The sequence below is a fragment of the Erythranthe guttata genome, chromosome 12 (assembly GCF_056151865.1).
Source record: "Erythranthe guttata isolate IM_541 chromosome 12, IM_541, whole genome shotgun sequence".
Classification (NCBI taxonomy): domain Eukaryota; kingdom Viridiplantae; phylum Streptophyta; class Magnoliopsida; order Lamiales; family Phrymaceae; genus Erythranthe; species Erythranthe guttata.
In genome coordinates this window covers 16,101,780-16,126,509 of record NC_142544.1, presented here as the reverse complement: position 1 = coordinate 16,126,509, position 24,730 = coordinate 16,101,780, and the positions used below count along the sequence as shown (strand labels likewise).

General features: G+C 32.3%; 2 protein-coding genes and 3 long non-coding RNA genes across 5 annotated transcripts; 2 read left to right on the top strand and 3 right to left on the bottom strand.

Annotated features, from left to right (window-relative positions):
- Positions 1 to 520: 520 nt before the first annotated feature.
- CR88 (Chaperone protein htpG family protein) lies at positions 521 to 5,530 on the top strand. The gene is made up of 19 exons (XM_012992172.2): positions 521 to 1,200; positions 1,473 to 1,546; positions 1,662 to 1,787; positions 1,870 to 1,963; positions 2,041 to 2,124; positions 2,245 to 2,388; positions 2,475 to 2,591; positions 2,683 to 2,727; positions 2,826 to 2,906; positions 3,019 to 3,123; positions 3,211 to 3,351; positions 3,467 to 3,559; positions 3,731 to 3,808; positions 3,890 to 4,144; positions 4,257 to 4,359; positions 4,460 to 4,634; positions 4,744 to 4,849; positions 4,970 to 5,059; positions 5,139 to 5,530. The coding sequence occupies exons 1-19, from the start codon at positions 922 to 924 to the stop codon at positions 5,322 to 5,324; spliced, it is 2,376 nt and encodes a 791-aa protein (XP_012847626.2). The 5' UTR covers positions 521 to 921; the 3' UTR covers positions 5,325 to 5,530.
- Positions 5,531 to 7,013: 1,483 nt separating this feature from the next.
- Positions 7,014 to 7,796, bottom strand: LOC148766598 (uncharacterized). Its single transcript, XR_016034873.1, has 2 exons — positions 7,692 to 7,796; positions 7,014 to 7,497 (listed from the first exon to the last, which is right to left on the bottom strand). It is a non-coding gene; the product is annotated as an uncharacterized LOC148766598 (long non-coding RNA).
- A 2,492-nt stretch (positions 7,797 to 10,288) lies between these two features.
- LOC148766597 (uncharacterized) lies at positions 10,289 to 10,883 on the bottom strand. Its single transcript, XR_016035116.1, has 2 exons — positions 10,757 to 10,883; positions 10,289 to 10,572 (listed from the first exon to the last, which is right to left on the bottom strand). It is a non-coding gene; the product is annotated as an uncharacterized LOC148766597 (long non-coding RNA).
- Positions 10,884 to 12,287: 1,404 nt separating this feature from the next.
- Positions 12,288 to 12,792, bottom strand: LOC148766596 (uncharacterized). Its single transcript, XR_016035093.1, has 2 exons — positions 12,683 to 12,792; positions 12,288 to 12,575 (listed from the first exon to the last, which is right to left on the bottom strand). It is a non-coding gene; the product is annotated as an uncharacterized LOC148766596 (long non-coding RNA).
- Positions 12,793 to 16,157: 3,365 nt separating this feature from the next.
- Positions 16,158 to 24,555, top strand: MGP3 (male gametophyte defective 3). The gene is made up of 19 exons (XM_012992189.2): positions 16,158 to 17,347; positions 18,545 to 18,754; positions 18,857 to 18,984; positions 19,089 to 19,155; positions 19,353 to 19,411; positions 19,816 to 19,933; positions 20,032 to 20,145; positions 20,286 to 20,417; positions 20,514 to 20,930; positions 21,521 to 21,571; positions 21,839 to 21,909; positions 22,333 to 22,417; positions 22,669 to 22,821; positions 22,986 to 23,060; positions 23,186 to 23,275; positions 23,356 to 23,403; positions 23,532 to 23,646; positions 23,735 to 23,838; positions 23,934 to 24,555. Exons 1-19 carry the CDS (start codon positions 16,544 to 16,546, stop codon positions 24,042 to 24,044), a joined length of 2,952 nt encoding a protein of 983 aa, XP_012847643.1. The 5' UTR covers positions 16,158 to 16,543; the 3' UTR covers positions 24,045 to 24,555.
- The last annotated feature ends 175 nt before the right edge of the window (positions 24,556 to 24,730 follow it).

Genomic DNA, 24,730 nt, shown 5'->3' with positions numbered 1-24,730 from the left:
TGACTTTGTCAAAATTATTATTCATACGAACTAATTAATTGATCAAAATCAAGCAAACATTGTTCTTCTTAAATAAACCAATAAGAATGTTTTTGGAAAAATTACAATTTTCATCATTTAAGTTTATACCGACTTCACTTCCCATTTTCACAAAAAAAAAACATTTACTTCATGATGTTTCAAAAATTCAACACTTTAGTCATTTCCGTCAACTTTTCATTAAATTAATGGAATCAAATGTGTGCCCATCACGGCCTTGACTGAAGGACTAAAGCTAAATTGTCAAGACCAAATGTGGAATCAATTCAAATTTAAGTGGTGTAAACTGTAATTTTCCCAAATGTCTTTTTTACAGAAAAAAATCAATCAATTAGTCCAAACCCAAATCCTTTTCAAAAAGACTGATCCATGATTAATTGGGCTTTATTATCATCTAATTTCTACTAGTCCCACAAATTAACGGGCTGGAACTTGTATCTATTTAAACAAAGACCGGGTCTCTAATTTTTTTTTTTCTTTCAGAAACGTGCTAATTCCGATACGATTCATCTAATTTTCATCCCTAAGTAAAAATACTAAAAAGAAAAAAGAAAAAAAAAAAAAAGAAAAAGAAAAAGAAAGAAGAGGATATTGCAAATGATGAAATGGCAGAATCCACGCCTCACAGTTCCCACATCGCAAAACTCCAAAATCAGCCTCTCTTTCGTATTTCCAATTCTTTGGCTTCTAGAACCCTCCAATCCCTTCCTTAAACCCATCTTCCCCTCTCTCTCTCACTAAATAAACATCTCTCTAGACATTATACACTCACTCTCTACTTATCTACTTCGCCTCCAAATTCCCCTACCTAATTTCAATTTTACACACAACACAAACCCCTTCCGCTGCTGTTTCCGATTGAATTCGACTCAATTAATTAAGATGGCGCCTGTTTTGAGTAGAAGCTTGGCCTCTGCTGCGGTGGCTGCCGTCCCTTACACGGCGTCGTTTTCTATTAAGAACACTGGTAAGAGCAGTAGGGCTTTTCTGAGGAGCGCTTTTTTACCTAGAAATGGATTGAAGAACAGCTTTTCGAGGAGTGGATTGGAGTGGAAATTGGAGAGGAGGCAGAGCAGTGTCGTCGTCAGATGCGAGGCGGCGGCCGTGGCTGAGAAGGAGGCTCCTCAAGCCGATGGTGAAACATACGAGTACCAGGCGGAGGTGGATTTTCCAATTTTTTTTTTTTATTAAATTATGTCTTAATTGGGGGTTTTGAATAATAGCACGGCTATTTTGATTTTTGATTTTCTTTCGGGGTGTTTGGAGGAATTAATTGTTTATGATTGAGAATTGGGTCTTCTTATTCTAATATATGTTGCAAGATTGAATTTTTATTTTTTTTAATAGGCTATGATGCAGTAATTTTGTTGATTTTCTATGGATTGGGATATTGATTTCTTGCTGTTGAATTTTTTGATGTTGCTTTTATTCAGGTGAGTCGATTGATGGACTTAATTGTCCACAGTTTGTACAGCCACAAGGAAGTGTTTCTCCGGGAGCTTGTGAGGTAAGAACGTTTTTTTCGTTGTTCTTTAGTATGTGAGTCTATAAGTTTAATTATTCAGCTAATTAAGTTTTTGTTGTAATAGACTATTATCAACTAATGTCGTTTTTCTCTGCAGTAACGCAAGCGATGCTCTTGATAAGTTGAGGTTTCTAAGTGTTACCGAACCTGCATTACTTGGAGATGCTGGTGAGCTAGCGATTCGTATCAAATCCGATCCCGATAATGGAACCATTACTATAACGTATGTATCGTATTATGTTTCTTACCCTGGTTTTGAAATGGATAAAATAGCTTACTCTAGTTTTATTTTTTCCTCCTTGCAGGGATAGTGGTATCGGAATGACAAAAGAGGAGCTTATAGACTGTCTTGGAACTATTGCACAGAGTGGAACTTCTCGATTTTTGAAGGCATTGAAGGTAAATCAATTTCTTGTCTTGTTGTATTCTGTGTATCTTCATTCAAAATCTTACAATTGGAGATTCGCCTCGTGTAGGAGAACAAGGACCTTGGGGCTGACAATAGCTTGATTGGTCAATTTGGTGTTGGGTTCTACTCTGCTTTTCTTGTTGCTGAAAAGGTACCCTCGGACTTTTCGTATCTTCGAATTTTACGTTCGTTTGAAAATGTTGTACGGTTTTCTTTTATGTTTATTTTTATTGCTTATTTAGTTTGAGCTTTCTCTTTCCGGTAATTACAGGTTGTTGTGACAACAAAGAGCCCCAGGTCTGATAAGCAGTATTCCTGGGAAGCTGCAGCTGATAGCAGCTCTTACGTAATTAGGGAGGAAACAGATCCCAATAATTTCCTCAGTCGAGGCACACAGATCACCCTTTATCTAAGGGTATTTTTTTTAAATTATTCTACTGATTCTTTTTAACTTGTTTGCTATTTTGAATGAGATTAATTTAGCAACGTTTCGCCTTGCAGGAAGATGATAAGTATGAGTACACCGAGCCTGCAAAGATCCTGAATTTGGTGAAGAATTACTCACAATTTGTTTCGTTTCCGATATACACATGGAAAGAGAACTCGAGGACCATTGAGGTTTGACCTTTATTTCAGTCATACTGTGGCTGTAGTGTATATTAAAGTACCAAATGTGTTTTGTTAACCGCTACTCTTCCAAATTCGGTAGGTAGAAGAAGAGGAAGAACCAAAAGAGGGAGAAGAAGTACCAGAGGTGACGGCCTTTTAGAAACACATTCTTTGTAATTTGTTTTTGTATTCGAAGAGATGAATATGATCTTGACAATTTGTTATTTTCTTTGCTCTTTCCAGGGAGAGAAGAAAATGACCAAAAAGACAAAAACTGAAAAATATTGGGATTGGGAGTTAGCCAATGAAACAAAACCCATATGGGTGAGCAAACTATTATTGGTTATCTTACGTTTTTCGTGACTGACGTTTCATATATATATATCTATATATAATACATTGTTGATGTCCTTCCTTTTTTCTTCACTAAATGCAGATGCGCAGTCCAAAGGAAGTTGAGAAGGATCAATATCAAGAATTTTACAAGAAGACATTCAACGAGTTTTTGGACCCACTTGCCCATACCCATTTCACCACAGAGGTATCTGTATTTTACATTTGACGGGTCATAAAACTTTGCTACTTTCCATTTTAGTGTTTTGATGGTGTTGATTGAAAACTTGTGCAGGGTGAGGTGGAGTTTAGAAGTGTGCTTTATATTCCTGGAATGGCTCCTCTTAACAACGAAGATGTTATCAACCCCAAGACAAAGAATATTCGTTTGTATGTGAAACGTGTGTTCATTTCAGATGATTTTGATGGTGAACTGGTAAGAACTTGCTATGTCTTTTGATTTAATGTTTCGATTTTAAGATTCACTATGTTTCTTATGAATTGAATTGGTTATGTTCGTTTTAATGTAAACGAATTTGTCAAATTTGCAGTTTCCAAGATACTTGAGCTTTGTGAAGGGTGTTGTTGACTCAAATGACCTTCCACTTAATGTTTCCAGGGAGATCCTACAGGAGAGCCGAATTGTAAGGGGTTCCTTTATTCTGACCTCATAAATCAATTTGATATATATATATATATATATATATATATATATATATATATATATATATATATATATATATATATATATATATATATATATATTATTTTTAAATTTTAAATATTGATGCATATATATGTTCCTAATAATCCAGGTAAGGATAATGAGAAAGAGACTGGTGAGAAAGACATTTGACATGATTCAAGATCTTTCCGAGAGTGAGAACAAAGAGGTCGGTTGCTTAGAAACTAATTATTTTCTTTACATAGAAAAAAAATAAAATACTTACATAATGTTGGTTGTGTAACTTTAGGATTACAAAAAGTTCTGGGAGAATTTCGGTAAATTTATGAAACTGGGATGCATTGAAGACACCGGAAATCACAAGAGGATAGTGCCGTTATTGAGATTTTTCTCTTCCAAGAGTGAGGAAGAAGGAATAAGTCTAGATGAATATGTCGAAAACATGGGTGAAAAGCAGAACGCTATCTTTTATTTGGCAACAGACAGCTTAAAAAGTGCAAAGTCCGCTCCTTTCTTGGAAAGATTGCTCCAGAAAGGAATCGAGGTATGTGCTTTCTCGTGTGACAATCTAGTTCTCGAACATGGGGCATAAATCATTTCTTTTTTATTATTGCTCTGTATCGTGTTCTTACAATACCCTATTAATAACTTAACAGGTTCTATACTTAATTGACCCGATCGATGAAGTCGCCATCCAGAATTTGCAGACGTACAAAGAAAAGAAATTCGTTGACATTAGTAAAGAGGATTTGGAGCTTGGTTAGTAACATCTCTTATGTTCTTTATGTGATTCCCAGAGAAATAATCGAGTTCTTTATTTAATTATTTCTGCTTAACCTTATATGCGAATGATATATAGGTGATGAAGATGAGGTGGATGAGAGAGAAACTAAGCAAGAATATAATCTACTGTGCGACTGGATAAAACAACAACTTGGTGACAAGGTGGCTAAAGTGCAAGTCTCCAAACGTTTAAGTTCATCGCCTTGTGTGCTCGTTTCTGGCAAATTTGGATGGTCAGCAAACATGGAAAGGTGCATTTACGGATTTTTTTTTTTTTTAATATATTTTTTTGAAATGCAAATTTCTGTCGTGGGCTATTTGTTTCTGTTAGTTATTCACCGTTTTTTGGTCTAAAAACAGATTAATGAAGGCACAGACACTTGGAGACACTACGAGCCTAGAATTCATGAGGGGAAGGAGAATATTGGAGATCAACACAGATCACCCTATTGTCAAGGATCTCAATGTATGTTGTACACGGATTTATTTAGATATATACGTAAAATTAATCAGCTAAATCAAGACGTTGCGAAAAATTTAGAAAAATTCCGTGAATATATCGATCTTGGTTTTACTTGTTTTGCAGGCTGCATGCAAGAACGAACCCGAGAGCACCGACGCCAAAAGGGCAGTGGAACTTCTCTACGACACAGCATTGATCTCTAGTGGATTCACTGTAAGTATTTAATTAAATATCTTTCGGGATTTTTCGAAAGCAGCAAAATCTTGACAATTTTTTTTTATAAAATCGACAGCCTGATAGTCCAGCTGAGCTAGGGAACAAGATATACGAGATGATGGCTATGGCACTCGGTGGAAGGTGGGGCCGATCGGATGAGGGTGATGAGGTAGCAGCAGAAGATGCTTCTCAAGATTCTGTTGTTTCTGAAGTTATCGAGGCTTCGGAAGTGAGGACTGAGAGTGATCCTTGGAGTGAGTGATTAGTATTGCCATTTTGTTAGACTTTCTTTTATCCGAAAATTTATTTACGGTGTAATAATAGGAATGGAAAAACGTGGTTGAGTTTAGGACATAAATTTCTAGGGGCAAGGGGAAAGTAGGATAATTGATAATTTTTGATGGGATAATCGAAGTTTTACATGATGGGTTTTCGTTTATTTATTTAATGATTACGAGATTATGATCATTCATCGAGCATTGTTGCTTAAGCTAAAATATTTAGGCTAAACCGAGGTTCCGTTTGGTTGCTGAATACGAGGTTGTGCAATCTTGTGCGAATTTTCCAGTTTAAGAGAGTGTTTCTCTGTAAAATACTATATAAGTTATTTTTACTGATAACATCTTAAATAAAAAAATTATCAGAGTGTAGGTATAAAATTGGATTTTATAAGCTCTTCAACAATTTTTTTTTTAAATTTGTAACATCTTTCAGCGAAAAATACTATCCACTTTTGAAGAGTTTATAAGCTATAAAGCATCTTATAGGCATATCTTATTAATCAATTACAAGCTTACAACACATACATCCAAAGGGATTCGAACCCTCTGGTATCGATCAATTTATTCACAACTCATATAACGAGTTGAGTTCCAATTTTTTTTATAAATTTAAACACCGTAAAAGTGATCTAATAGTATTTCAAAACACATTATTATTTTTCCAATAAATAAAATTTTAATTGATTAAGAAGCCTCCCCTGTTTCGGCATTTTTTATGTTGTTCATGTCATGTTTGTGTAGTAGTGAGGGTATTAGCAATATGGTCACCAAGAAAACCATCTTCATTTAAGCCATTTTCACTTATAAAAAAATCTTCCTAGACTTCAAAGTAATTAGAGAATGTGATTAATGGGATTTTATTTGTTGGATAGTACCATATAGAGTGTGACATCACTTTAGGATATTTAAGTACGAGAAGTAATCGTAATTTAGTAAGGTGCTTTTGGTATGCAAGTAGAACGAATATTGCATGCAGAGATGTTTGTTTATTTTTTGGGAAAATTTACAAAAATAGCCCTTAGATGTAGTTTCATTGACAATAAGGTCATAACATATTTTGGTTACGTAAACAGTCTCGCGACTCACGCTCACTGGCCTTACAAATCTACCAGCGTATTAGATTTGTGAACACCGCATGTGCGTCATGTGAATAGTGCGGAGTGCATCCTACATCTATCGAAGTTCATCGCTAATTTTTAGCGATTTTGGTGGCAACTTTTATAAGTTCGTAATCAAATTTAGTCCAATTCTCGTAAGTTAGTTGTCAAATTTAGTCTAATTATAGACGATCGTTGTCAATTTTCACCGATTTTCAATGGTTATTAAAATACTAAATTTTCAGAAGTTCATTGTTAGATATGTAAAAGTTTGCTACCAATTTAAAGCTAATTTTCGGAAGTTCATTCCCAATATTCATATATTTACTATCATAGTTTATTAAATCAAATGTCAATCTACATTGTTACTATCATATTCTTTAGTTTATTGTTAATTTGTGCACAATGTTTATCGGATGTATCTTTATCATTTATATACCCACAATTACACACGTATATATTGGTGTGTGTAAATCAACAATAAAATAACCTTAAAAGGCTAGGATTCAAATGACGCACTAATTGTTGTTTGTCAGTTTTGCCCTTGTTAATACTTACAATTAAAAGAAGTAATTAAATAGAGAACAATTAAGAAGGATATTTTAATCACATTGTATGGTTCTTTTTGTCTAAGATGGCTATGTTTTAATTAATTTTTCTATTACATATGTTGAAATTTTAAACGATACTTAATTTCAAACGGAGGAAGTACTTTGTTACTATACGATCTAAATTATTATAATTTATGATTCTCGACATCGATCAATATTTATTCACAACTCATATAACGAGTCAATACTTATAGATATCGAATTTATTCATTTCAAACGCAAGATATTTCCAATACATTTTTTCAATCGATCGAGACCCTCCTTGATACTATTTCGCCTTCTTGATCTTCATTTCACGTGCCCACCTCCACAAACACAATATGTGTTCATACAAACTCGTTTTTGGCAATCGCGTCTTAAGGGGGATGATGTATTACAGTCGGAGTCCTTATAACATCTACCGAAATAACCCGATATCGACGATGCCTTGGACAACATTGGAGCACCTGCAAATTCATATTAAAACTTCATTAATTATTTTCTCCTTAAATTAACTATCAAACTAATTTATGCTTTTTAACATGCATATATAACACAATATAATAGACTGATTATATATATATATATATAATATATATTTGGTTACATGATAATAATAACATCTATAAATAAATGAGAGTGATAGGGAAAATAAACTAACCCATAAGTACTAGTAATATTGTGACCAAGAAAATCATTTTTATTGAAGCCATCTTCAGATATAAAAATTTATTCAGAGACTTTGAAGTAATAGAGAATGGTATATATATATATATATATATATATATATATATATATATATATATATATATATATATATATATACACACACACTAACATACGGAAAGTAATGTAGTAGTTTCATGTAGGGTCACACATATTGTACATGAAGAAATTTAAAATTTAAGAAAGATCTCTATCGATGAATTTCACCGAGTAATATCCAACCGTATGCATATATATTTATATATTCAATACACGTTTTACACACATCCATGTGTTTATTTATACGATTGTATATAAATCTATGATAATAATGTTACCCGGTGAAATTTCATTCAGTAGGTCTACGTCTACAACAACACAATCATCTTGAATTTTAAAATTTAGCAAGTGATTCCAAATTCGGGGGTTTGGGGCAGCGCCCTCGTTTTTTTTTAAATTGTTGATAGAAAAAATGTTAAAATAAGTAAATATTTATACTTTTTAATAAAAAAAAGTATAAATTTCCGTATTATTAATTTGTATTGTAATAACAAATAAGAAATTTATTTTTACAAATTTATATAAGAATATCAAGAAAAGGGTAATTTTGGGGGGACAAGACCACATATATTTAAATAAAATTAAACCAAAATAAGCATTGTCCTTATTGTTAATAATTGTCCAATCTTAGGGACTATTAACTAATTTTCCCATTATATTTCCTAAGGGCTCGTTCGGTTATCTATATTGGATTAAATTGGATTACATGAGATTGAATTAACTTCCTATTGACTAATTAATTATTTAGTTAATAGCATGTTCGGTTTCTTAGATTAGATTTTCTATTAAATTTGTTAAAATCAGTTATTATATATGAATTGTCTATAAAACCACTTAGTTTACAATAATAAAATATAAATTTAAGGATAAAATTGTATTTTTCTTTTTTAGTCACCCCCTATTAAATTAATCTCAGGGGGAGGGGTGCTACTAATTTAATGAAATAATAACATTTAATAGCGGGCTTTGATTTTAGTAGCGGGTTTGAAAAACTCTGAATCTTACCAACCGAACGTGTTATTAGCATCTACTATTTAGTCAGTAGCACCTTATAGCGGTAACCAAACGAGCCCTAAGACTACAAACACGACTCTTTACTACTACCAGGCCTCGTTTGGTTGCTAACATAAAATTATTTAATTTAATAAAAACTCAATAATATTATTAGACATTCAACGATCGAATAAAAAATATGCCTAAAAGACAAGACAAACCATGATAACATAATATTCGTGGGTCGACCCAGACAAATTATTGGGACACCAAACATTTTAATGAAGTTCTATTATTTAGTTAATCATGACTAATCTCCACAACCAAACGAAGCCTTACTGAAATAATCAAGGGACAAATTTCTTGTTAAAAACAAGTTTTTCACCTGATTTAGAATCAGTGTGGCAAAAACAGTAGCCACTAATACAGCGCCGTGTTGGACAGCCAGGAAACGTTATCACATCTTTACAATCAGATTGCACTCTACATCCCACCATTACTGCACGTGTCAACATTAATGAACTTCCTGCCAATTTAAAAAAAAAACATTTATTCTTTATTTTTTTCTTTGATGATCAGTTAAAATTAAAAAAAATTGTAAGAGAAATTCAAGTAATTGAATTACGTTTGCATCCCTTATGATAATTAAATTAACAGTATTTCCGAGGGGTCGAAGGCGGGATTTTTTTTATTTGGGTGAGCTAAATAAATATAAATAAATTTCTATGGGAGCACTAATTTGTCGATTTTACCCCTGATAAAACTCGTGTGAATCGCACGCACGCGCACAATTCAGGCAAGGGTTTGGCCAAAAAATGGCTAATTTCGCGATCGGTGCTCCAAATAATAGAGTTTGGGGGGGCATCGTGCAATTGTTTTTTAGTCTAGGGGGTAACGTGCAAAATGCATCAAAGTTCGGGGGGCAAAATGCCATTAACTCTATTTATTTTTCGGAAAACAAAATTAAAATGGAAAAAATAAAAAATAAACTGACCGAATATTACAATTAGGAAGAAGGTAGCCATGAAAACCAGCTTCAATGAAGCCATGATATTTCAACCTCAAATAATTTACAGAATTATAGTATGAGAGGTATTACTTAATTAACAATACAAAATATATTGTGTACACATTTCTGCCAATATATATATACTGTGACAAAAGCTAGCTAATAATTACTTTTGTTGTACATAAATAATTTGTAATATCCAAGTTTAATTTATAGGTTATATATATTTAATTATCACTCTAATAAGATTTTTCAAGAAAAATAACATCAATAAAATAGTTCATAATTTCATATATATGCAAATCATTATATCTTGGATTTGCACATGGCATGGTAATTAAGGTGATGAACAATTAATCTCTTTTTATTGCAGCATGCAGTCAATCCAGAGAATAGTCAAATATGGTCAAACTAAAAAAAAACTTTTTAATTAAAACTACCTCAACTATAGTCAAATTTTACCATCAAAAAAAAAAAAAACTATAGTCAAATTTTACCAATATAATGAAGACTTTAAAATTATAAATAGTAAAACTTGTAACAACATTATTTTTCCACTTGAGAGTACAATGGTGGACTAATTAATCAATCAATCAAGATTAAAATTCCCATTAAACCCTTGATTTTAATTTTCGAGGCGGAGTGTCGAAACAGACGCAATCGCCTTCAATACAAGCCGTTCTATTACAGGTCACGGGTGGGAAATAATTCAGACGACAATCGCTATCCTTAACACATTCCGGTGGGGGTGGAGCTGCCATGGTAATTGTACCACCTACCAAATAAAAAAAAAATCGACATCTCGATTAATTAACAATCAATTATGCGTTTTACACTCGATCTGATCTAATTATACCAATATATATTATAAATTTATATTGATCAGCCATATTTTACGAACCAAACGAGGTCTTAAAATACCGATGGTGAGATACGAGAAGAAACGAATTAACACTTACAGAATGCTACTAGCAAGAAAGTGACCAAGAAAATCGCCTTAATTGTTGCCATTTCTTTTATCTTTGGGTAAAATTGAGTGTGTGCTACTTAGCCATCCGTTGAACCTATATATATAGAGAGAGAGTGTGTGTGACAAAATATTCAACCCTTAATAAATAAAGAGATTGTGACAATATTGTATGAGGATCTTGGTCAAATATCAACTTTTGTTAATTTAATTACATTCATTTTGGTATTTGATTTTCGAAAAAACAAAGATTTAGTTTGAACATGGTTGAAATTCGATCTAACTAATCATATTTTGAAATTTGTAAAATTAGATTTTCTTGTGTTCATATTCGAGATTTGTTTTAACAATAAAGGTACATTTCATTATTTAATTTGGATTATTCTTAGAAGCATGATTAATATCCATAGTCTGTTTGGATTAAGAAGTTTTTTTTTTCTTTTATTGGAGATATTAATATTAAATAATACGTTTCACTAGCAACTTAAACTTTTGGTTGAGATGATTATTCAACATAGTATCAGAGCCGAATCAAATAAAAGATCATTACTGAATTACCTTTGAAACCTTTGAAATTTTTAATTTATTTTTAATTGTGAATGTTGTGGTAAATGAAAAAAATAATATTAATTGTTTTAACTATAATATTACTCAAAAAAAAAAAAAAAACTACAATATTAATAATATCATTATGAATAATTATGCCAGTAACGGTAAAACTGATTTTGTGGCCAATTTTGGAGTTTCTGCAACAAAAGATTTCTGGAGTATTTGAATTCTTGACCATTAATTGTTATAAATGTCTTTTAATAATAGATAAAATAATAAAACATATCATAGAACTGTTCGAAAACATTTTTATACATAGGTGTAAGCAATTCCCATAATAATATATAATTTCTGAGAGGGAAAATACAAGTCTCATCCTTTAAGTTTGCATCGATTTCATATTTTGTCTTCAATATTAACAAAAAATACATTTGATTCCTAATGTTTGAAAAATTCAACATTTTTAGTTTTTTCGTTAAGTTTTTGTGCTCACTACTACCTAAACTGACGGACTAACGATAAACCGACTGAGAGGACAAAAAATATTAAATTATTGAAACGAGGGACCAAATATGTTTTTTCGTGAACATGAGGGATCAAATGTGAAATGAATCCAAACTTGAGGGATGAAAACTGTGATTTTCCCCTTTTTCGTGAACATGAGGGATCAAATGTGAAATAAATATAAACTTGAGGGATGAAAACTGTGATTTTCCCCTTATTGAGAGTTACGTTCTTCCCTTTTCTATTTTTTTTTTTTAAGTTTTAATTTTATTTTTAGTTGTTGTGGGCATGATATTTGTGCAAGTATTAAAATTCAAATATTCTATTTTTTTTTACCAAATTTTTAAATCTAGTGGTGTTACGATATTTTAACTTGTAATTATATATAATTAATTTGATAATACACATCTATAATTGAAGATAAACATATATCTATCAATGTTTATAATATTTGTTTAGAAACCCACAAATTTACTAGTAAAAGACCGAGATGGAGAAATTTCATTAATCATAAAAAACAGGCATAAACATTATTTTCATTTAGAGAGTACAACGAGTGTGACATTGATAATATAATCCAGAGGACTAATTAATCAATCACGATTAAAACTTCCTCCCAATTAACCTTCGATTTTTCTGAGCTACTGGGGGCGCGTTAACACAAATGCAATTTCCGTTATCGCAAGCTGGTTCTCCTCTACAGCCCCAAGGTAGACAATCGCTACCCTTCTCACAGTATGCCTCGGAAACTTGGCCACCTAACAATTTAAAAAAAGAAAAACGAGCTCATATCTTGATGTATTAGCGAATTAATTATATATTCATAAGATTGAATAATCTTACACGATAAGAGAGGGATACTTACCGAAGGCGACTAGCAAGAAAGTGACCAAGAAAACAACCTTAATCGTATTAGTTGCCATTCTTTTATGTATTTCCAAATGTTGCGAAAATTTAGATTAATTGTGTGTTTTTACTTTGGCACCATTTGTTAGTTATATTTATAGTGTGACAAAATCTTCATCGATTATTATTATTAATAAATAAAAAGGAAATGTATTTGTGGCAATATACTATTAGCTCATTTTAGTAATTTTAGATTTAGAAGATATTGTTAGAAGTTTATTTTTCATGATTCTCAAGATATTTGATTTGATTATTTTTAATATTTGATTTGGTTGCAATTTTCTTTTCTGATTTGTTTTTATCTACTTTAATTATAGGATCTATACAGAACATTTTTCATTAATTATCCGGCCGTAATTAACATTGATTTTTCAAATTCATCATCCCCATGCAATTTTACTGGACTACCCTTGGCCAAAAAAAATATTAATTGTTTTTTTTTAACTACAATGTTAATATTATTGAAAATAATTACGTTATAGCAATGAAAAATTTCATCAAAGACCAAATAAAGTTATAAAATTGTTCAAAAACTTGTTTACACACACACATGTGGTATGTACATTCCTATAAAGATTGTTTGAGATGCACCAACAAATGTAATTTGCATTTATTATTTTTACTTTACAAAATCACGAAAAATATCACTCGTGAAATCAACAATCGATGTTTCGCCATCTAAAAATTGATGTACATAATCTATTTGGATTGGTTTTATCTGCCAACCGACTGAACTTTCCCTTTTCCTTTGGCCGATAATGTCAATATCTTTGAAAGTCGGTTGGTCGATAATCACCTTACCACCAACCTTTTTTTTTTTTTTTTTTTTAATTTAAAATATATTTTTTTCTACAAATTAGTAAATTATTAGAAAATAATTAATGGGAATACAAAAAATAGAAAAGTCTATATATGAACAAAAAGGAAAACATTTGAAATATGATGCATGTTTTAATATTAATGGGAGGTTTTTTTTTTTGTCATAATTGATAATGTTGAGAGAAATTTTAAGAGATTGAAAATTAAATTAAATTAGAGTATTGGATTATTTGAAAGAAATGAATATTTATTTTCCGAATGCATAATTATTTATAGAGAACAATTTGTCGATAAATTTTTATCTTTGATCAACTATATTTAAAAAAAAAGCTGAACGAATTAGCTATTTTATCGAACAAAAATATTATTAAAGAAGCATAATTTTACGAGCTTGGCCGATAATTTGCAGCTTATGAAACAAGAAAAATAATATTTTAATAATTATTGTAAGTATTTTTGTGTTAAACATGTACGAATTGTAGATTTGCATATATTATATAACTGAAATGCTATTCATAGAATAACTTTTACCGGCTTGCAGTGCGACTTTATTTCATTTTTAATTTTCAAAGAAAAAAACCACATTTCTCTCAAACCCTTTTCCAACCATGTTTCGTGCATGAGTATTTCGTATTCCCTAACACGAAATGGATAGAAGCATTTTGTGCAAAGAAGCACGAAACAGTGTTTTTTTACGATGCACGAAACCATAGTATTTAATATTTTTTATGTATTTCGTGTAAATTTACACGAAATACAAGCTTGAATTTCGTGTAAATTTACGTGAAACCACTAAACTTTTTTTTTTTTAATTTATTTTTTAACACTCAAATAAATACAAGAGAATAACAACAAACTTAAAATGAAATTCAAATACTAAGTAGACTGAAATTCAAATGTAAATACAAATTAAAATAAACATATATTTCGTAAACTACGGACCATACTTTAATCATGATATTCTTGTTCTTGTTCCTGCATAAAAAAATCGTATTAAATAACTTATTTTTTTTTATTTCACGTTATTTAAACGATTTTTTTATACATGAATAAGAACAAGAATATCACAATTTGATTCATACGATTTAGAATTCAATTTGCTATAAAAACATATATTTTAAGAATAAAACTAAAATTATGCTAAAATCATAGGTTTTGATTACAAACACTAGTTAAATACGATCATTCCTCATAATAATATAATACGTTCACATTTTGTCATGACTACTTTTCTTTTCTTTTAATATTTTTCAACCCTAACTGTATTAAAAAAATAGACTTCAAGTAGTATGTTTTTATTGTAAATAATAATAATAATAATAATAATAATAATAATAATAATAATAATAATAATAATAATAATAATAATAATAATAATAATAATAATAATAATAATAATAATAATAATAATAATAATAATAATAATAATAATAATAATAATAATAATAATAATAATAATAATAATAATAATATTTATTGTCCAATAAAACTCTCTTCAATTTATTGTACTTTACAATTTAATTATATTTTAATGTAGAAGATAGATTCAAGAGAATTTTATTTGATTTACTTGGATATACATGTCAATTTTCACCAATTGATCTCCTACATGAGCAATGAGTTATTATTAGATCTTGAATTTTTATTTTCATAATCATTCTATATCTAATAATTATAATAATAGTTACATTAATGAATATTACAAATGATCATAAATCATACTCTTTTAATACTTAAATTTTTTCTTTGTTGTTTTAAAAAAATTGGTCTATTTACTATTAATTTTTATTTTTAATTTTGCATGTAAACCATATAATTTTTGTAGTTTAATTGTAGATTTTGAAATATATATTTTTTGTTATGAATACTATGCAATGTCTTATGGATTTGTGTATATTATTATTATATTAAAGTATGGTCCGTAGTTTACGAAATATAGGTTTATTTTAATTTGTATTTACATTTGAATTTTAGTTTATTTAGTATTTGAATTTCATTTTAAGTTTGTTGTTATTCTCTTGTATTTATTTGAGTGTTAGAAATGAAGTAATTAATATATATATATATATATATATATATATATATATATATATATATATATATATATATATATATATATATATATATATATATATATATATATATATATATATATATATATATATATATATATATATATATATATATATATATATATATATATATATATATATATATATATATATATATATATATATATATATATATATTGATTTCACGTAAATTTACACGAAATAATATAAAATTCTAAAAAAAAAAGTGTTTCGTGTTGTATTACACGAAATGGAGTGTTTCATTTCGTGCAACAGAACACGAAATTCATAAAAATGTCGAAAATCGACAAAAAACACATTTTTAATCTCAAAATCGAAGTAGGTTCCATCCTTCTTGATAATTATTGTGTTCTAAATGATACTACCGGACAAATTTGACGATTCGGTAAGTTTTAAATTCGGGTTGAGAGGATTTCGAAAAATATTAAAGAAAATGAATTATTTCACACTGTAACTGGAAAAAAATGCACCATGAATAGTAGACCCCATTATATAATTAGAACGGGTAGGAAAAAATTCAACAAGACGAGTCTCGTCGTTTGGGTCGGGTCGGTACGAATGATGACCCGAAACCAAAAAAACCGACCCGTAAAGCTAATATGGATCTTTTGATTTCCTGATTTTTTTCAAATATTACTTTGTGTTTGTGAGTAGGTTTTTAGCAGGGTTTAATACAGAGCCACAGCCTCCCTTCTCCCCTTTCGCCTTTTTCTTCTTCTCCAATTCTTCTTCAACAACAGCAATTCTCAATTCGCTCAATTCATTCCTCTTTCTCTCTCTAGAAATCTCCGAGCTTTATCTGCCATGAGAGCTTTTCTCTCTCCGCCAACGCTAAATTGAGCGATTTATTTAATTACTCTTCGCCATCATTTGGGCATCCACCAATCAATAGATCCCCCAACTGAAACATGTGGAGAAATTTATCAAAGCAATCCTATTTGAGAAATTTCAAGGTTTTTTCGGAATCCCATCCTTCCCCCAATGCCTTCTCCGCCGGAAAATCCCCCAAAGATTCCATTTTTGTCGAAAACGCCGTACCTCGTCAGCTGCGAAGCTGTATAAATACATGTGGCTCCGAATTAGGTTTCCGGCGAGCTTTAGTATTTTGGCGGCCACCGCGTGAGGCGAGCTGCCCTAATTATGCAATTTCTAGCCACACTTTTCGATTTTTTGGGAGTACAAGGGGTTATGCAGCAGCGGCTGAGGCTTTAGTGTCCACCTCCGAAGAAGAGGTTGACGAACTTCAGGAATTAATAGAAGAGATCAACAAAGAAATCAACGTGAAAAGCACGGATAACCGTGAGCAGAAGCAGCCGAAATTAGTGGGAGGAATGGGGTTAGGGAAGTACAATAGTCTTAGGAGGAGACAAATAAAGATCGAAACGGAGGCGTGGGAGAATGCGGCAAAGGAATATCAGGAGCTTTTAGAAGACATGTGTGAGCAAAAATTGGCCCCCAATTTGCCTTACATCAAGTCGTTGTTCTTAGGTTGGTTCGAACCGTTGAGAGATGCGATTGCTGCGGAGCAGGATTTGTGCAAGGAAGGGAAAAACCGCGGTGCGTATGCACCGTATTTTGACCAATTGCCTGCAGAAATGATGGCGGTTATTACGATGCATAAGCTGATGGGTTTGCTGATGACTGGTGGAGGGAATGGCAGCGCTCGAGTTGTGCAAGCTGCGTGTCATATCGGTGAAGCCATAGAACACGAGGTTGGCTACATATAAAATAATATTTATTTTCCCTTTTGTTTCATTACTATGAGTTTGGAATTCTTAGTATGAGGAGTTCTGTTCTTGTAAATTATTATTTGTTCGTTTGGCCTTTATTATATTTGTTGTTCGGTTAATTTTTCCTTTTAGTTTGTCTAAGGCATCAACAGTGCCTTTGTGATGGTAATAGATTTTCTTGCCTATCCTAGTAATATACAAAGAATATCATGCCAAGAAAATCTATGATGCCTGCATGAAACCATCTGATTTATGCAAAAAAACAGGCCAATGTATAGAATTATAGCATTCGTAGAAAGAAATGTATTTTACCATGGTTTTGGTTACCGTGGTGGTTAATCTACGCCGTTTCAGATTTTTTTCTTCTAATTTATGTCCATGGATTGAATTGAACAGTTTGACATTTTGAAAAATCCGAGCTTTGTTCGGGTTTTTAGGCTTCACAATCTCTTCACATTTTCCCAGTGCAACGTTGACTTTTTATTACTGATGTTGTTTTGTTTTGTTACATAATGTTAAATTTTCTTCTAACCCGCTAACGTACTATTTCCAATTACAACCAAGACAGGCAAATGATGGTGTCATGTAGTATATCTGCTGTGTTTATTAAGACCATCTCTAACGGCTTCTGAATTTTCATTTTGTGCGCTCGTGTGGGGTTGGCAAACTGATTTAGTGTATTTGGATTGAAAAATTTCGATTCGGGAAGATGATTTGGGGAGGTTTTCAAACGACTCCATGTAGAGTGGCTTTCAAGTCCATTACAATAACTCAATATTAGTTCAAACTAGATTAGAAAGATTAAAAATTTCTGAGACAACTTATTTACCACATGCTTCTAAGAAGACATATATTCACTCTTTTGAAGTTCAACTTTAGAGGTGAGGTAAATTGAAGAAAATATGCTATTGTTAATGTTTTTTTCATGTGGAAAATGTCTGTTCCTCTAATTAAATTGTTAGCCGAAGTAGAAAAAAATGAAGGTTTATATTTTCTTCTCGTTTTGAAGCAAATATTATATTGTTAGTTTCCTTAAAATTGGGATTGTCTGTTCCTCCAATTAAATTGTTTGCCAAAGTAAAAGAAAAGAAGGCAGTTTGGATTTTCTTCTTGTTCCCTCCTAATTTGTATTTGAGATGGCGTCTGAAAGTTCCGATTACTGTTTCTGTTATTGACCAGGTCAGGATTCATAAATTTTTAGATAACTGCAAGAGAAAAAATGCGTTAAATAGAACTTCGGAAGAAGGACCTGATCCCGAGGCAAAGGAACAAGATAGACTAAGGAAAAAGGTCAAAATTTTGATGAAGAAACAAAAAGTTCAGCAAGTTAGGAATATAGTAAGGCATCAAGATGATTTGAAGCCCTGGGGCCAAGATGCTCAAGTGAAGGTAGCCACCCCCCACCCCACACACTCACACACTATATACATGTATGTGTGTTTAATGTGTATGTATACACCAGAACTGAAGTTGCAGTAATGTATATTACAGGTTGGGTGCCGTTTAATTCAGATACTGACGCAAACAGCCTACATACAACCTCCAGTTGATCAGAGGGATGATGGGGCACCTGATATTCGACCTGCTTTTGTGCACACACTCAAATGTGTAGAAACATTGTGAGTACAATTTGATGTTTCTCTAATTGATCTATCATCGGCTTACTACCTTCTTCTCCAAATTCTTCTACTGCTTAGACTATTTTGTATTTGATTATGTATAGGAAAGGTAGCAGGAGATATGGGGTAATCGAGTGTGACCCTCTAGTTCGTAAAGGGATGGAAAAAACAGTAAGTTGAGATCCTCTCTTATCTTCTTCTTTTGGCTTTTGCATTACAGGACAAGTTCACTAAACTCTGCTAATAACATTCATTTAGTTGATCTTATTGCAGATAACATATATAAGTTCGCTCTCTAAGCTATGCAATAGCATTCGCGTAGTTGACCATTGCAGAATATAATATATTTTTTTCCCCTGTTTATGCAGGCTAGGCACATGGTGATTCCATATATGCCAATGTTGGTTCCCCCGCTAAATTGGACAGGGTATGCTATACTTGGTTTCTGTATGCACACATGGTCTTATTTTTTTGCTGCTGTTTTTCAACAATAAATTATAACAGTCTGAATCATTATATAGCTGCATTGACTGTGCTGTACATTTTCAGCTGTCATTATTATCAATTTCCTTTATTTATTTTGCGGGAAATGTTTTCACGTGAAAAAAAAGAGAGATAGAAAGTTGATACACCCTAGGAGTAGATTTCATCTGAGGAATATTCATCCCTTAAAAACCTGGCACACTGTTCATGGATATCATTCAAATATCTGCTTTTGTGGTGCAGATAAATTAAAGTCCCTTTGGTTCTAAATATGCCGTAATTATTTTTGTTAGAAACAATAGCTTTTTGATTTTACATAGTTTCAGTAGGCTTTGATAATGCTTGTAGGTATGAGCGAGGTGCTTATTTGTTTTTGCCATCGTATATGATGCGTACACATGGAGCAAAACAACAAAGGGAGGCTGTTAAAAGAACTCCAAAGCAGGAGTTGGAACCAATCTTTCAGGTTTGCCAATTTATACTTAATTATTTCACTTTTTGCTACAGTATTTCCATCGCTATGTGGCTTGTGCTTTATGATTTATTACCATATTCTCATCTAAGGCACTTAATACTCTCGGCAATACAAAATGGAGGGTGAACAAAAGAATACTGAGTGTTGTAGACAGAATCTGGGCTAATGGAGGTCGTCTTGCTGATTTGGTTGACCGTGAAGATGTAAGTAATCATTTCCACGAAATAAAATAAAATATTAAACTCCAATTTTCCTTTGGTTTTTAGGATATACACTCACCCTGTAAACCTCAGAAAAATAATTTTTATCACTAAAATTTCCCCTCAATTTGTTGTCCATTCAGCTGCCATTGCCAGAGGAACCAGACACAGAAGACGAAGCAGAAATAAAGAAATGGAAGTGGAAAGTCAAAGCTGTGAAAAAGGTCAACAGCGAAAGACATTCGCAGCGGTGCGATATAGAACTCAAACTTGCTGTAAGAAAGCCCGCCTCATTTACCTTTTTCCGAAACTTTATTATCAGGAAAGTTCTGCAGTATTGCAATATTAATATCCTTTATTTGATAGAGTAGGTGGCCAGAAAAATAAAGGAAGAAGAAGGATTTTACTACCCTCACAATCTCGATTTTCGAGGGCGAGCGTATCCCATGCACCCGTATTTGAACCATCTTGGCTCAGACCTCTGTCGAGGAATCCTGGAATTTGCGGAAGGTCGTCCACTTGGAAAATCGGGATTACAATGGTTGAAAGTACACTTGGCAAATTTATATGGTGGAGGAGTTGACAAATTCTCTTATGACGGTCGAATATCATTTACTGAAAACCATATGGAAGATATTTTCGATTCAGCGGATCGGCCTTTAGAAGGAAAAAGATGGTGGTTAGGTGCAGAGGACCCTTTCCAGTGCTTGGCCACTTGCATGAGCCTCACTGAAGCATTAAGAAGTCCTTATCCTGAGAGTACAGTGTCTTATATTCCAGTCCACCAGGTAACTGATTGTCATACTATATACGCGCGCGCGCGCGTGTGTGTGTGTGTGTGTTTGTGTGTATTAGACCAAATCGCATGAATAGTCTCTTATCTTGACAGCAGATCTCATTTTAGTGCCTTATATCTCAATTGTTTCATTTTAGTCCCTTTTATCTCTATAGTTTTCATCTCATTATAGTCGTCCCGCAGGCCACAGTAAATTATTCTGTTAACCTTTGGTGAAAATATTTTATGATTAGATGGAATATTCTGTTATTCTTACTTGGAAAAGATACTTCTTGACACGTGCCTTTCACAAGATTTGTGTCTTTTTGGTTATTATAATTAATTTTCACAAGGTCTGAATTTCTTTCAAAAACCCTTGAAATTTTCTATTAATAGGTTTACTTGTTCATCCAAATATAGATAATGTTGCTTATACTAAAGTTTTCAGTTCCAGCCCCTTGAAGTTTCCTGTGAAGCAATTATTTCTTATTCTCTTTGAGCAATTTGTTTGCTGCATTCTTTTTGTGTGAGGGTTTAAACTGTTAATTTACATTATTAAAGCTGAAACTGAATGTTTATTTATTTTTATATTCTATTTTGAAGGATGGGTCGTGTAACGGCTTGCAACATTATGCTGCTCTTGGAAGGGACAAGGTAACGAACTACATCACTTAATAGACTAGACTCTGTTCCTGTGGATATTGGTCTTCCATTTTTTTTTACATCAAATTATATTTTTTTTAATTCCACGAGATTTATTTCTTTTTTATTAACTCACGTTATTATAATTCTAATATTTTTATTCTGCATAAAGCTGCACTATAAGCATTATGACAATGTAAACGTTCGAAATCTATCATACTTCATTTATTTATAACTTCCCTTATTTTGATGTAATATTTTATTATGTCATTTATTTAGCTGGGGGCGGCTGCAGTCAATCTTGTTGCGGGAGATAAGCCTGCTGATGTTTACTCTGGAATTGCTGCCAGGTTAGCTCCGATAATCATCATGGATATTCCCTCTTCAATTTTTTTTGTTTTTTTTTTGTGTGTGATTATGTTAAACTTATGCTACTATTGCCCAGCTATCCAGAACACCAATCAAAAAGTAAATAATAACTAAATTAAATAGCATAAGATAAGAGACGAAAAAAATGGACCTTGATGAAACAAACACAATATTATATGTTAATAAGAAAGAAGTTTGAAACATTAGGCCAAGGGTAATTTTTCCCTTTGGCATGCATCACATCATAGATTCCCTTGTTAATCCAGAAAAACCTTGCTGGTTTTTTCCTCGAATAAGTGAAGCTTTTTTTTTTTAATCATACTACGGAAAGAATAATAGCCATTGTGGATTATAATTGATGCTTAATATAAATGATATATCATTAAAGATTGACCTCAATGCAGAGTTCTGGATATAATGAAGAGGGACGCTGCTAAAGACCCTGCTGATGATCCCAATGTCATGCGTGCTAGGCTTTTAATCAACCAGGTTTTTTTTCGTCCCTTTTTCCATTCCTTTTTTCATGTCCTTATTATGCATAGGATATGATACCATGACATATATATATATATATATATATATATATATATATATATATATATATATATATATATATATATATATATATATATATATATATATATATATATATATATATATATATATATGTATATCTTTCGTTTTTCAAATGGACGGTGCTATCTTATAAGCTTGTTGAATCTATTCATAATTTTGTGCAGGTGGACAGAAAATTAGTCAAGCAAACAGTGATGACATCAGTCTACGGTGTCACCTACATAGGTGCACGTGATCAAATCAAGAGGAGGCTAAAAGAGCGTGCTTCTATGGAGGACGATACAGAGTTGTTTGCCTGCGCTTGCTATGCAGCAAAAGTCTGTTCTTTCAGCTTTATTTTTAACTAAGTTTTTTTTTCTTCAAATTAAGATGCAATTAATGCATAACATGTGTTGAATAATCATGGCACATTCTAATCCCTGCATTTATTTAAGTTGCAACTTAGCATGGTTTGTGCTAATTGTCTTTAAACCCTCAACAGACAACATTGACTGCTTTAGGAGAAATGTTTGAGGCTGCACGAAGCATAATGAGTTGGCTGGGAGACTGTGCAAAGGTTTGTGCAATTTTTCGTTTATTTTACTGTTTTTTAGTTTTTTTAACTAGTTAATGATTTAAGCAAGGCTGTTTGACCGATTTAGGGTTGTTTAATTTATTCGGCTTCGTTATTCATATCTGCAGATTATAGCAACGGAGAACCATCCAGTACGTTGGACAACACCACTTGGGCTCCCTGTTGTCCAGCCTTACCGCAAATTAGGAAGGCACATGGTAACTTACCATGCACTTCATACTAGTAGCATAAATACTAGATGTCATTGAAATTAATTTGGCTATGGATTTCGATGCAGATCAAGACTTCTCTTCAGGTTTTGACTCTTCAACGTGAAACCGACAAGGTAAGTTTCATTTTTCTTTACCAGACGAGCCTTTCTAAGATTATAAAAAAGTAGAGGAACGAAATAAAAAAAGAAAGATTAATATTGTTCTTACTCGATCGGGTGTTTCTTTTGCATGATTATCAAAGGTGATGGCAAAGCGTCAGAGAACAGCTTTTCCTCCGAATTTCGTGCACTCTCTCGATGGGTCCCACATGATGATGACTGCAATTGCCTGCTCCGAGGCGGGATTAAGTTTCGCAGGTTTCTATAATAACCAAATCCGACTTTTTTTTTGTATTTTTTGCTCATGATTTGTTCTGACAGTAACTTCCGCCACTATTTGATCCAGGTGTGCACGATTCATATTGGACTCACGCATGCGATGTGGACAAAATGAACGAGATTCTCAGAGAAAAGTTTGTTGAGCTTTACGAGGCACCAATATTGGAGAATGTAAGCTATTTTAAATTTTAATTAGCACAAATCTTATTTACCATCTACTGCATTTTCAGACTATTAATTGTCTTTTTTTTTCTTTTTCGTAACAGTTATTGGATGGCTTTCAACAATCGTTTCCGAAACTTAAATTCCCTCCACTTCCAGAAAGAGGAGACTTTGACCTGAGGGAAGTTCTCGATTCTACCTATTTTTTCAATTAGGGGAATTCTTATGCCAATTATCGACTTGGTCCTTCGCATCTCTCGACATTCTTAAATACTTGATGCTCCGATTACTACTACCACATTGTGTTAGAGAGAAAAGAATGCCATCTGAGAATAATGGGGTTCGCCAGTTCGTTATTATCTGAAGATGGACTAATCTTCATCTACAACGAGTTGACAATTATTGCCAGCTGTCATGGTCCGAGGATTTTTTAGTATGCAAGACTGAGTTTTTTGAAGTGCTTATTAAACGGGGAGAGTATCGGCCCTGGTTTGTATATGAGAATTGTTTCGAGTCAAAAATTCGTCGAGAAATAGGTGTGTACATATATTTTTCTGTTTTTTCCAAGGCTCGAAAGAGCCAAGAAACGAGGTTGGAAGAGCCGTAGTAGATCAGACCAAAAAAACGGTCTAGTCTATACGGTTTGCTTTCTGAACTACCGAGCTGTGTAATGGATTGATATTTATTATATATGATTTATACAAGAATAAGCCTGATGTTATAAAAGCATTTTATTGTCTCCGGGATTGTTTTCGACTCGACTAAGATTAAGAAATATTACAAGGATTAAGCTGTAAAAGTAAGTTGGTAACCACTTATTAATGATAAAATAATCTCAGCTGGCCAGTTGATGCAGTTATGCTAACCACTCTTTAGCAGCAGCTCTATTGAAATACAACTT

What these genes read in the sequence shown, in the direction of transcription:
- CR88 (XM_012992172.2), top strand. Translation starts at nt 922, where the DNA reads ATGGCGCCTGTTTTGAGTAGAAGCTTGGCCTCTGCTGCGGTGGCTGCC. An exon ending in ATGAAACAAAACCCATATGG is followed by an intron (nt 2,907 to 3,018) that starts GTGAGCAAACTA and finishes CACTAAATGCAG; the next exon opens with ATGCGCAGTCCAAAGGAAGT. An exon ending in CTATTGTCAAGGATCTCAAT is followed by an intron (nt 4,850 to 4,969) that starts GTATGTTGTACA and finishes CTTGTTTTGCAG; the next exon opens with GCTGCATGCAAGAACGAACC.
- MGP3 (XM_012992189.2), top strand. Translation starts at nt 16,544, where the DNA reads ATGTGGAGAAATTTATCAAAGCAATCCTATTTGAGAAATTTCAAGGTT. An exon ending in GTGAAGCCATAGAACACGAG is followed by an intron (nt 17,348 to 18,544) that starts GTTGGCTACATA and finishes GTTATTGACCAG; the next exon opens with GTCAGGATTCATAAATTTTT. An exon ending in GCAAATTAGGAAGGCACATG is followed by an intron (nt 23,276 to 23,355) that starts GTAACTTACCAT and finishes ATTTCGATGCAG; the next exon opens with ATCAAGACTTCTCTTCAGGT.